General features: G+C 45.9%; 1 protein-coding gene and 1 long non-coding RNA gene across 2 annotated transcripts in view; one reads left to right on the plus strand and one right to left on the minus strand.

Moving 5' to 3' along the window:
- sgf29 (SAGA complex associated factor 29) overlaps positions 1-1,152 on the plus strand; it is a 6,149-nt gene extending 4,997 nt beyond the window's left edge. The window contains exon 10 of the mRNA XM_060035580.1: positions 668-1,152. Within this exon, the coding sequence (XP_059891563.1) occupies positions 668-784 (117 nt within the window). The 3' untranslated portion in view covers positions 785-1,152. The remainder of the gene's footprint in view (positions 1-667) is intronic.
- Positions 1,153-6,339: 5,187 nt separating this feature from the next.
- On the minus strand, positions 6,340-9,816 carry LOC132445604 (uncharacterized). Its single transcript, XR_009522659.1, has 6 exons — positions 9,678-9,816; positions 9,501-9,629; positions 7,914-7,982; positions 7,681-7,834; positions 7,116-7,204; positions 6,340-6,785 (listed from the first exon to the last, which is right to left on the minus strand). It is a non-coding gene; the product is annotated as an uncharacterized LOC132445604 (long non-coding RNA).
- Positions 9,817-13,509: the final 3,693 nt, after the last annotated feature.

The raw sequence follows: 13,509 nt of genomic DNA on the forward strand, positions 1-13,509 counted from the left end.
TACACACAGCCCTCCTCACAGGGTGAGATACCCCCACAGACACTCACACTTTACTTTACCTTACTCATTGACCCTACACGATGCTGTGTGTAATCAGGGCCAAGTGTTTCAAAAACTTTTTATGTGAATCAAATTGACCGGATTTTCGACGTCCCATGTTTTGCTATCCAGGATCACTTGATCCATCTTACTTTTATGTCCGTTTTTAAAAGGACTATTGGTTTTGATCACTGTGATACAAATATTGAATTTCAGGATGACCGACTGAATCCACCCTTCAGATGCGATCAGAATAATCCTGTTGTTTTGGATCAAATAGATCCCAAACCAAGGCCGGTTTGATCCAGATTAAATGTAAGATCGGATAACATGATCTGATTATAGTTCGGAATCCCTTTTTTGCTTTGGAAAACCCATTTCCAAGATTTGATCCAATCCGTGATCTGAAATCCCACTGGATTACTTTTGAAAAACTGGGCCCAGGTGACCGAGCCACGTGTTGAGAACCATTCATTTAACCCTTGAAAAGACTTTGGTCTAAACCCAGTGTCTTGTGTTTTTTGTGCTTTTTGTGTGTGTGTGCTGTCTGTTAATGTGATGCATGTGTATATGTGGGTGGTGTTTGTGTGTATGTGCATGTGTTTTGTGTGTGTGTTGTGTTGTGTAGCCCCAAGACGACTACTCTGTGCTGTTTGAGGACACCTCATATGCAGACGGCTACTCCCCGCCGCTCAACGTAGCGCAGCGCTATGTGGTCGCGTGCAAAGAGAACAAGAAGAAGTAGGGGAGAGGAGACAGAGAGGTCGACGAGGACACACACAAGGAGATGAAGACACACACAAGGAGACGAGGACGCAAACAAGGAGACAGCAGAGGATCGACAATAGGTTCTACTTCCTGTTCTATTGATAAAGGCCAGACAATGTTCCACCCCACTGTTCAGCTGTTTAGAGTTGAGCCATGAGAGAACCAGAGGTTTCAGTGTTGCCTGCATCGCTGAATCGTTTATGAAGGACTGGGGATTTTATCTGTCGCTGCTGTCGTGTCCATGTCATGTGTCAGGCTTTTGTAAATGTTTTTATCGCTTGACCATTTCTATTTTTCGAATTGTCTGCATTGCTATGTCTTTGGAATAAAATAACAAAGAAATCATGTCTTTGTTTGTCGTATGATGATAAAAAAAATTGTTTATTTGATACGTCAACATTGCTTCGGTACTAATATTTAAATAATTTGGCAGAAACACGAATCATACATTTCTCGCAGAACATCAAGATATATATTTGTATACATGTATTATGTTATATTTGTGACGCTAATTGCACTGACAAAAATGCCCAAGGTATATCAAAAATATATTAAATGTAAACAGGAAGGTGCATATGGTGTATACTGTATATATATATATATATACAGTGGGGCAAAAAAGTATTTAGTCAGCCACCAATTGTGCAAGTTCTCCCACTTAAAAAGATGAGAGGCCTGTAATTTTTATCATAGGTATACCTCAGCTATGAGAGACAAAATGAAAAAAAAAAATCTAGAAAATCACATTTATTTAAAATGTGTTTTAAATTTTTAAAAAATAAATGTAAAGAATTTATTTGCAAATTATGGTGGAAAATAAGTATTTGGTCAATAACAAAAGGTCATCTCAATACTTTGTTACATGCCCTTTGTTGGCAATGACAGAGGTCAAACGTTTTCTGTAAGTCTTTACAAGGTTTTCACACACTGCTACTGGTATTTTGGCCCATTCCTCCATGCAGATCTCCTCTAGAGCAGTGATGTTTTTGGACCTTCGCTGGGCAACACGGACTTTCAACTCCCTCCAAAGATTTTCTATGGGGTTGAGATCTGGAGACTGGCTAGGCCACTCCAGGACCTTGAAATGCTTCTTACGAAGCCACTCCTTCGTTGCCCGGGCGGTGTGTTTGGGGTCATTGTCATGCTGAAAGACCCAGCCACGTTTCATCTTCAGTGCCCTTGCTGATGGAAGGAGGTTTTCACTCAAAATCTCACGATACATGGCCCCATTCATTCTTTCCGTCACACGGATCAGACGTCCTGGTCCCTTGGCAGAAAAACAGCCCCAAAGCATGATGTTTCCACCCCCATGCTTCACTGTAGGTATGGTGTTCTTTGGATGCAACTCAGCATTCTTTCTCCTCCAAACACGACAAGTTGAGTTTTTACCAAAAAGTTCTATTTTGGTTTCATCTGACCATATGACATTCTCCCAATCCTGTTCTGGATCATCCAAATGCTCTCTAGCAAACTTCAAACGGGCCCGGACATGCACTGGCTTTAGCAGGGGGACACGTCTGGCACTGCAGGATTTGAGTCCCTGGCGGCGTAGTGTGTTAGTGATGGTAGCCTTTGTTACTTTGGTCCCAGCTCTCTGGAGGTCATTCACTAGGTCCTCCCGTGTGGTTCTGGGATTTTTGTTCACCGTTCTTGTGATCATTTTGACCCCACGGGGTGAGATCTTGCGTGGAGCCCCAGATCGAGGGAGATTATCAGTGGTCTTGTATGTCTTCCATTTCCTAATAATTGCTCCCACAGTTGATTTCTTCACACCAAGCTGCTTACCTATTGCAGATTCAGACTTCCCAGCCTGGTGCAGGTCTACAATTGTGTTTCTGGTGTCCTTTGACAGCTCTTTGGTCTTGGCCATAGTGGAGTTTGGAGTGTGACTGTTTGTGGTTTTTGACAGGTGTCTTTTATACTGATAAGGCGTTCAAACAGGTGCCATTAATACAGGTAACGAGTGGAGGACAGAGGAGCCTCTTAAAGAAGAAGTTACAGGTCTGTGACAGCCAGAAATCTTGCTGATTTGTAGGTGACCAAATACTTATTTTCCATCATAATTTGCAAATAAATTCTTAAAAAAATCAGACAATGTGATTTTCTGGATTTTTTTTTTCATTTTATCTCTCATAGCTGAGGTATACCTATGAAAAAAATTACAGGCCTCTCTCATCTCCAGGACGCCATACAACTGGACAACAACATGAAACTGAGGAGGTATTGGAAGTCTCCCAAATAGCGTCCCAAATGGCCCTCCAATTGATAGTGCCAACCTTTTTATGTATAATTCTTTCTCCAGTCTTATTTACCAACATCGTGTAGACCCTTTTTTTAACCTCTCAGCCCCAGGGCCCAATGGCAGGTTAATGCAGGCCTGCCTGTGGTCAGAGAGCAATTGAGAAAGCAGAGTAGCAACAGTCCATTTAGCATTTAGTTTCCAGGCAACTTCTTCTGATGAGGCAGGAGCTGACCACACAACCATGATACTTTTAAGTCTAAGCCATACAAAAAATATCAAATAAAGTATAACAAATCATTATGCTTGGATGAATGAAATAATATTGGAGGATGCAGCATGTAAAGCTGGAGCCAGGAGTTGAAGCGTTTGAGATGCTGAGTGTTTAGAAAAATATCCTCTCCACATATATCAGGCTGTGGTCTGTGGAACCAAAAACAAGTGGGAACAAGTATAACTAAGAACAACAAAGCAAACATACAGCAAGTGTGAACAAGAACAGCAAAGTAGAGCCAGGGGATATCAATAAATACAACAAAGTTAGTCAAATCTGGAACAAGAACAACAAATGTGTGAACAGGATGGATGGATGAAAGGATGGATGGATAGATGGATGGATGGATGGATGGATAGAGGGAGGGAGGGAGGGAGGGAGGGAGGGAGGGAGGGAGGGAGGGAGGGAGGGAGGGATGGATAGGCCAGGCCCATCAAGTGTCACATCACAAGTGTGTAAATCATAGCATCATTTGCAGCGTAGCCACATATTGTGAATGCAGAGGGGGGGGGGGGGGGGGGGGGATTGGAGAATGATTTCAGCTTCTTTTGATGTTCCATAGGCTATGGACATTTTCTACACCCATGGTGCTCCTGAGGTCATCTTGACAGACCAGGGTCATGAATTCTGGAACAAGGTGAAGTATTTACACATGTAGATGTGTCATTTAACAGTGATTGATTAACACTGGCAAACAACAAATCTAATAACTGTTGAATGCCTTTATTCAGGTAAACACGTCCCTGTTTGAGGAGTTTGGGGTCGGCACCGAATCACATCAGCATACCATCCTCAAGTATAGTGTATTTTATGTATGGGATAATGTACAGTGAGACTGTCATTGAGAAATAAACCCAAACAGGGTGATGCAGGACCCCAACGCGAATATGATCAGAACGGCGTCCATAGCAAAAATTTGTTATTCATAGCTGCGGTCTGCTATACAGAAATAACAGACCGTAGAAAGCCCTAATTGACCAATCAGAATCGAGTACAACAAAGCTGTGTAATAAAGAAATATAACTGACTTAAATGAAAGATCGATAAGATTCTAAATAATGTTACTATTAACTTATACATATTTGTGACACGCTTTCAATACTCTATTCCCCTTGCTTGTACTTTGCTGTTTTTACAGACCAACGGACTGGAGAGGACCAATCAGACACTGAAGAGGTCCATTGTCAAGACCCTTGATGGACAACAGGAGAAGTGAGAAGAAAATTAAAAGAAATTGTTTTTTCAAATAACTTGTGTCCAAGCCTCTTCCAGGTATTCACCCTTTCGTCTGATGTATGGACGGGAGCCACGTCTGTTTTCAGAGGTGTGTAGTGGTGGACTTTTTCATATTACCATGTTAACAATTTCTAAAATCAAAATTTTTACTCTTCAGGGAGGTAGTTACACTTTGTATGAGGAGACAACTTAACAGTGGGGAATCATGTTTTTAGACTGCCAAGCCGGACACTCGCATGCAAGAATGAGCTCACGTCTGAGTAAAGGCTACAAACGAAATTAACTATTTACAAGTGCAAAAACTTCCAACTTATTGTTCATTTTGCTGAGCACTTGTTTTTTATCTCGACAAGCCTCATAAGGAAAGTTCCTCTGCGTCTCTCGTAGATCGCCTACCGTCTTCCAAGGTATTTTTTAATGTGACTCCATAACCTTCTCTCACATGATCAGCAACTCGCGGATTTCACTTACACCGAAACAGCCTGCCCTGGCCATCATATCCCTTCTTTTCCGGGTAGGCTATACTAGGTTATCAACTTATCCTGGAAATGATAATAGTATATTAAACAAATCCCAGCACCACACCAAAAGGAGGCAGCAAATCAGAGCTAAACATATCTGCTCATTTCCACATGCTAAGAGAGCAACACAAAACAGGTTTATAATATTTGGATGTTTTATTTTCTTTAAATCAAGCAGGTTACATTTCATTCGTTTTTACACAATCTTATATTTGGAGGCATTTGCAAATATGCTCATAAATTACATGATTTGTAATCCCAAAGAATGAGGTGGTTAATGATCAATTATGGGAATATTATTCCCATTAAGGTCTCATGTGAAACACCACAGGTCTGAAATACTCAGGAACACATGAAAATGGCCCAAAAATTAATTTCACTCTCCAACCTTTTGCTAAAGAGACGTTGACAGGCCCACAGAGAGCCTGGCGCTCACGGGACAACATTCACACACATTCTGCTTCATGAAGAGGTCAGATTATCGTCAGACCATAGACATTACATGCAAGGACACTGAACATTTGGCCGGATAACACATAGAAATGCAATCCAAAACAAAATAGATAAAGCATGTTTATTGATGCGGCAAACAAAGGTTCAAATATCCTCCAAAGCACTTCAAGCCCTCAAAGAATGAAACTCAAAACGCAGATGAGGTAAAAGAAGAAACTTCTAAATTAAAGTGGAGCGACCCAGGGACAAGTCTGGTTTGGGTTAAAGATTATGGATGGTTAACTTTGTTTAACATGTTTGGACAAGCAAGTTTAGGTATTGGGCAAGCGACTTCAGGTATTAGCCAAGCGAGTACAGGCAAGCGAGTCAAGCTAAGCGAGTTTAGGTTTTATGCAAGCGAGTTTAGGTTTTATGCAAGCAAGTTTAGCCAAGCGAGTACAGGCAAGCGAGTCAAGCTAAGTGAGTTCAGGTATTAGGCAAGCGAGTTTAGGCAAGCGAGTTCAGGTATTAGGCAAGCGAGTTTAGGCAAGCAAGTTCAGGTATTAGGCAAGCGACGCGAGTTTAGCCAAGCAAGTTCAGGTTTTATGCAAGCGAGTTTAGGTTTTATGCAAGCGAGTTCAGACAAGCAAGTTTAGGCAAGCGAGTTTAGGCAAGCGAGTTCAGGTATTAGGCAAGCGACGCGAGTTTAGCCAAGCAAGTTCAGGTTTTATGCAAGAGAGTTTAATGCAAGCGAGTTTAGACAAGCGAGTTTAGGCAAGCAAGTTTAGGCAAGCAAGTTTAGGCAAGCAAGTTTAGGCAAGCAAGTTTAGGCAAGAGAGTCAAGTTACTTTAGGCCTCACTTTATTTGCGGTTAAATTGCGGCATTAGGTTTAGAAAGAAGGTTAAGATCCAGGCTCAGGTTTGCTTCCAGTCTCGTCCCTCTAGTCGCTCCCTATAAAGAGGGTTCCCAGCTACCGTGTTAAAATACAACAGCTGGGATTACAGATATGGAGTACAGAAATAAATGACAAAGATTGATTCAAACATTCTTCCCCCAAAATGTGGTGCAACATAAAATGGAGAAAATAATTACTTTCTCTCCATTGAAACCCAGTCATATCTTACGATCTCACGAGGTCCGGCCGCAAGGGGCGGACTTACGAGCTCTATAGAGTGTGCACTGTGTGTTGATGTTGGGTGTGGATTAATGTGCTGGTGTAGCCATCCAGGGATCCTCAGGGTTTATGGGAGTAGGACACACTGGTGTAGTTCAGTACTGTGAAGTAAATTGATGCAAAAAGTAGAATCAGTGTCAAGGGCAATCAAATGTCTATAAATGCAGGAACAGCCCCATCTGGTCTCAATCGGCATTTGATTTCATAGACTTAAATTAGCGAAAAAACAAGCATTTATTTACCTCAACAGTCCTAGTGCTGGAGAACCAGGTTTCAAAAAAATTCAATACGAGCCTCCAGGTGCATTGGAGTTACTGCATTTAATTAACTTTAATTTAATTAAGAGCACACTAGTCAGTGGAGATGTTCACAGAAAAGACTAATTGCCGTTTGACGCGTTAGGTCTGTTCAAGGAGGAAGTAAATATTTACCAGCGTTGGGTCTCTGCACCATGACACCCAGCTGCCGCACATCTGGTCTCCCTTTAAGTCGCCTGAAGGAGAGGTCAACTTAATTGAACCTAAGGGGAATGGGTCACAAGAAAAGGTAAGGATAAATCAAAGCTAAACATAGAAAGGATGAAAACAAGCATTGTCCAACATGGGGTTCGGCGATATTTTGATGTAAAAACATTTAGGTGTACGATCCAACCATCAAAAACAGGCTCTTCTTATCATGTTTCCAATGTACCCCGAGTTGCTACGCCCTCATCAGCCACCAGGTGGCAGACTTGATTTTGTCAGTAGAAGGAGCAAAATAGCCATCCAGCTTGATTACAGCAATAGTAGAGGAGCGAGTCAAAAGAATGTGTTTGAGCACCTTCAGCCATTGGCTCTTGTTCAAGGACATCCCGCTGATTGGCTGAAGTCAGATCTTATTCTCTAGAAAGTTTGTTACAGAAGAAGCCCCTAGTATCAAAGCAACATACCCGCCAAACAAAACTAACCTTGTTGAATAAATGAAAATGTCTTCAAGATGGTCCATCCAGTATCTTACCGGTTCCACAAGGAGTCTCTAGTCGGCTGCGCTGCGGGCCTTAGGTCCGTCCTCTGCTCCGGGACGAGGTCTTGAGTATAAAGAACCAGTCAGTCATCAAGCTGCTTGGTCTCTTCAAAGAGGTGAAGGTTTGACCGCCTGCACCATGAGGACGCTGTGGATACGGTATGGGACCATTTATCAGCGGATCTGAACTGCAGAACTTTAATCACATCAGCTGTAGATTTATGTACCTTCTCCGGAAAGATGAGTGGTCGTCAGCCCCTGAGCAGTGATCTTCATCCCCAGTGACTCCTTCAATCCTGCTGGAGCAAACACTCAGTTACCATTTGGAGATGACCCAGCTACTAGGGATGGGCATTTGAAGAAATTTTCTTGATCGAGCATCGCTAGAGTTATCGATCAATTATCGATTAATCATTAACTTTTTTCTATGTTTTTTTTCTAATGTTTTTATCAATGAAATCTTTATTCCAACAATAATGTATGGGCCAAAATTAATACAATACAGTTAACTTGAAGACCTACAACTGTTTAACAGTTTTAAAATAATAAATACAGGCATTATAGGTTATAGGCCTATGCGGCGCTCGTAAAGTCCGAACAATGCGCCTACAGGCGCTCTTAAAGGTTTGGAAACGATTCAACAAGACTAAATCTGTAGCCTATTCCAATTACAATAAGTAGCGAACTTATCGGACAACAATAATCAAACAAAGGCAGTAGGCTAAAAGTGGGCATTAAACTGTATAACTGTTATGAAAAAAAGGGGGGGAAAAGGCCGACATATAATGCCTGCAGCCGGCGCGCGGAAAAGGCTCGCAACAAAAAGATGAGCCACCCATTTACAAACAATTGCATGGACTAGTCTATCTAAAAGCAATACCTTATTGAACATATATAAGGCTGGACTTGTTGCTAAAATATCACAGTTTTGGCAAAATGTAACGACTCCAAGAGGCACCAAGCGGAGCGAGAGTCAACACATTAAGAAAGAAAAGAGCGACTCACATACGGTGGTGACTGTCCCTACTGTCCATAGCATACAGTAACTCCAGCCTACATATTTTTGTTTAGGAATATAAGCATGTTAACATGCTCGGGGGTCAGACGCGAACGCAGCCTTGTAACTGTCAGTCCAGCAGCAGAAAACACCCGCTCTGACGGGACCGAAGTTGCGGGGATGCAGAGGTATTGTCGCGCTAACTTTGACAGCCTGGGGAACCTTCTTCCATTCACTTTCCACCAGTAGGCAGGGTTATATTCAATTAAATGCTTCAAGACTCACAGTATGCAACACAACGTCCTTTTGATCGATAACAATATAAATTGATCGACGCATTTCTTAACGATCAATTATCGAGCATCGATTAATTATGCCCATCCCTACCAGCTACCCTAGTGTACTCACTACTAAGTGATACAACCCGGTTCAGTGTTTCCCCCAGACAATGTCTTAGTCAAGTTGGTGGGGGGGGGGGGGGGGGGGGTCTTCGGTGAGGGTTTCAGTTCGCAATTATACATACAACCGCCTTTTCAATTGCATTCATTTTTTTTGTACTTGAGGAAAGTATGTTTTCTTTCCCTATGAGTTTTGCACTTTGTTATTGCATAATTATTTTTTATATATAATTTTTCTACATTGGTAGTCAAGGCGGGGCCCTACTGTTAAGACGGCCTTAACCATACAGTGCTGGGGGAAACACTGCAGTGACTTGAGTTAAACATTAGAGTTTAGTCCCCAAATGGCGACACCACCATTTCATGGCTGCGCTCTTTGATTTTCTCGTTGATCAGATTGACCTGGAGAAAGATCTTACCTTCCATGGATGAGGAGCTGGTTGGTCTAATCACGACCCGCCTTCGGTCCTCCACCGCCGGATCCCCCAGCCGTCCTCCACCGCCGGGACCGTCTCCTCCAGGACCTCCACCGGGCCAACCGCCTGGACCTCCACCGGGCCAACCGCCTGGACCTCCACCGAGCCAACCGCCCGGACCTCCGCAACGTCGCCTCATTTCTTCTGAAATGAGACACACGTTCTATTTGCACCCCGGACATTCCTCCCCGTTCATGATGCACTGGAGAAGAGTTTAGCATTACTGGATGATGAGCCGCCGCCGCCGGGCCCACCAGGACGCCGCCGCCGCCGGGCCCTCCAGGCCGACCGCCGCCGCCGCCGGGCCCTCCAGGCCGACCGCCGCCGCCGCCGGGCCCTCCAGGCCGACCGCCGCCTCCAGGCTGACCGCCGCCGCCGCCGGGCCCACCAGGACGCCGCCGCCGCCGGGCCCTCCAGGACGCCGCCGCCGCCGGGCCCTCCAGGCCGACCGCCGCCGCCGCCGGGCCCTCCAGGCCGACCGCCGCCTCCAGGCTGACCGCCGCCGCCGCCGGGCCCACCAGGACGCCGCCGCCGCCGGGCCCACCAGGACGCCGCCGGGCCCTCCAGGCCGACCGCCGCCGCCGCCGGGCCCTCCAGGCCGACCGCCGCCGCCGCCGGGCCCTCCAGGCCGACCGCCGCCGCCGCCGGGCCCTCCAGGCCGACCGCCGCCTCCAGGCTGACCGCCGCCGCCGCCGGGCCCACCAGGACGCCGCCGCCGCCGGGCCCACCAGGACGCCGCCGCCGCCGGGCCCTCCAGGCTGACCGCCGCCGCCGGGCCCTCCAGGCCGACCGCCGCCGCCGGGCCCTCCAGGCCGACCGCCGCCGCCGCCGCCGGGCCCTCCAGGCCACCGCCGCCTCCAGGCTGGCCTCTGCCTCCAGGCTGGCCTCTGCCTCCAGGCCACCGCCGCCTCCAGGCTGGCCTCTGCCTCCAGGACCTCCGCCTCAGTCCTTCTGAAAGGCGAATGACACGTTCCATTTGCACACTGCACATTTCTCCCCGTACATGATGCAGATAATCAACTCCTCCTCTGCTTTAGCTCCCACAGATCTCCCTGATGCCCTACTGTGCAGTCTTGAGTGAGGTATTATTTAACCCAACAGCCAGCCACACACGCCTACATCCTGGAGCTGGTCCTAGTGGCTGAGAATGCATCTGACATTTTTCAGAACACCTCAGAGTTGCTGTGGCTGCATGTCAAAGTTTTAATTCTAAACAATTCACCAAGCCTAGAAAAAATGTGCAGCTGTGAAGTTCTGTGTCTCACCGTTCTGCATCCGTTGGGCTGCACGGCTCCCGGCCTTCCCTCCACCTGCAGCGAGCGCCTCCAGACGACCGCCATGGACCTCACGGCGAGCACCTCCAGACGACTGCCACGGACCTCCAGACGAGCACCTCCAGACGACCGCCTCCATCACCTCTACTGAAACAAGACAAAATCCATTTAAACACTGGAGATTTTTTTCTCCTCGCTCACTCAGATATCAAAAGCTTATCTTCTCCCATTCTGTGGACCTCCAGGTTCGCCTCCACCTCCAGGCCCGCCGTTGCCTCCAGGACCTCGGCCGTCTCCAGGCCTTCCAGGTTGGCCGCCTCCAGGCCCTTCTGAAATGTGAGACACAAGTTCCAGTTGCACACTGGAACATTTCTCCCCTTTCATCATGGATGCACTGAAGATGAGTTTAACTTTACTGGATGAGGAGCCGCCACCTGGCCCTCCATGCCGCCCCTTCCAGGTTGGACGCCTCCAGGACCTCCAGGCCACCGCCGCCTCCAGGCTGGCCTCTGCCTCCAGGACCTCCGCCTCAGTCCTTCTGAAAGGCGAATGACACGTTCCATTTGCACACTGCACATTTCTCCCCGTACATGATGCAGATAATCAACTCCTCCTCTGCTTTAGCTCCCACAGATCTCCCTGATGCCCTACTGTGCAGTCTTGAGTGAGGTATTATTTAACCCAACAGCCAGCCACACACACCTAGCCTACATCCTGGAGCTGGTCCTAGTGGCTGAGAATGCATCTGACATTTTTCAGAACACCTCAGAGTTGCTGTGGCTGCATGTCAAAGTTTTAATTCTAAACAATTCACCAAGCCTAGAAAAAATGTGCAGCTGTGCAGTTCCGTGTCTCACCGTTCTGCATCTGTTGGGCTGCACGGCTCCCGGCCTTCCCTCCACCTGCAGCGAGCGCCTCCAGACGACCGCCATGGACCTCACGGCGAGCACCTCCAGACGACCGCCACGGACCTCCAGACGAGCACCTCCAGACGACCGCCTCGATCACCTCTACTGAAACAAGACAAAATCCATTTAAACACTGGAGATTTTTTTCTCCTCGCTCACTCAGATATCAATAGCTTATCTTCTCCCATTCTGTGCGTTCTTGAGAGGTATAATTTCCTATAAACTCCCAAACCCAGCCACACATCTAATCTAGGACACTAGTCCTAGTGGCTGAGAACGCTTGGCTAACAAGCCAATCACAACCAATGACTGAATTCCAGTTTTATTCTGAACCGTTTGACCACGCCAAGGAGGAGTTTATAGGATGTGCAGTTCCACGGCTCACCCGTCTGTTCCTGTAGGACTGAACGGCTCCTGGCCACCATCCACCTGCAGCTCCCAGCTCCAGACCCGCTCTATTGAAGCCTCTGGGTGTACAATCCGCTCCTGAACAAAAACAACTGTTCATAAATCATTTGGTACTCTGCAATCCTTGGAAATATTATGAAGCATGAGCTTGAATAGAAAATGTTCAAATCCTGTATAATGATTAATTGTTGTACAAATGTGTATAGTTCTATTGGTTACTTTTTTACTTCTATAACATTTAATGAATAGTGGGAAACTACACAAGAAAAGTAAATTAATGCGGTTTTAACGCGGTTATATTAGTAAAGCAAGTCTTACCCAAAAAGTCAATAAATGGTGACCACATTTTATCAATATTATTATTAACTATTTAGTGCTTCACTAAATTCCTATAGCAAGTGGAAACGTTACTCTCCTTCATTGGGGATGTTCATGTTCCTCGATATCTTCCAATGGACGCGTTGTGAAATCCTTCTGGATCCTCTGCGTTGAAGTGCGTTGTTCAATTTCCAAGGGGCGTGTCTAAAGGGCGCGATCTAAAATGGGTCGATGCTATGCTATTGGATAGGCCTCGACTAATCATAGCATTGGAACGGGTGATGCAGAAATACATATTGCTCAAAATCTTTTAGTAGTCGTTCGTTCTTTTAGTGAGCATATACAGTCTTTAGTTCACTAACTTCCATCTTTGTTGTTGAAACACCTCTACATGTTGCGTATATCCAACCTCACATTAGATAGCCTAAAGGGTTGCTATTGGTCGGTCTATTTCGTAAAGGGCAGAAAACGTTATATAACGGAGGGGCGCCTGACCGCATATTTGAAGAGCAAATTATATACGAGGTCCGTCTAGTTCCGAAGCTATTGGTGAAATACGCAAAACGAATATTGAAATGTTAATTTTTTCATTTAATTTGCATCTACATTTTGCCAGTGAAGGAGTTTAGGTTTGCCAATCCGAGGTCTAACGGGCAGTAAACATGTTCATTAAAATACAAATGCAAAGTCCACAGAACATACGCGAATAAAAAACACATTGCACGACCGGCGGTCAACAGCAGCAGCAGCAAGTGTATTGAAAGTAGAAAAGTAGTAAAGAGCAGAATAGAATTGGGAGAGTGGTGTGCAAGTCAGACACCGCATCTAACCCAGGACCACCTTGCAGATCACAAGAAGCAAACCTTCTACGAGACCAACCAAACACACATCAACAGGCCCCCAGTCAGTAGGGTCAGTCAGACAGGTTTCCACAGAAGGGCTCAGTGGGGTTATGGGTTGAGCAAAAACAGACCCCTTTCTTCCTTCCACAAGTTTCCATCCTGGATTGTTCGGACATGTGGAGTCGGACATGTTTCAAGTTAT

Source organism: Gadus macrocephalus, chromosome 2 (assembly GCF_031168955.1).
Source record: "Gadus macrocephalus chromosome 2, ASM3116895v1".
Lineage (NCBI taxonomy): Eukaryota > Metazoa > Chordata > Actinopteri > Gadiformes > Gadidae > Gadus > Gadus macrocephalus.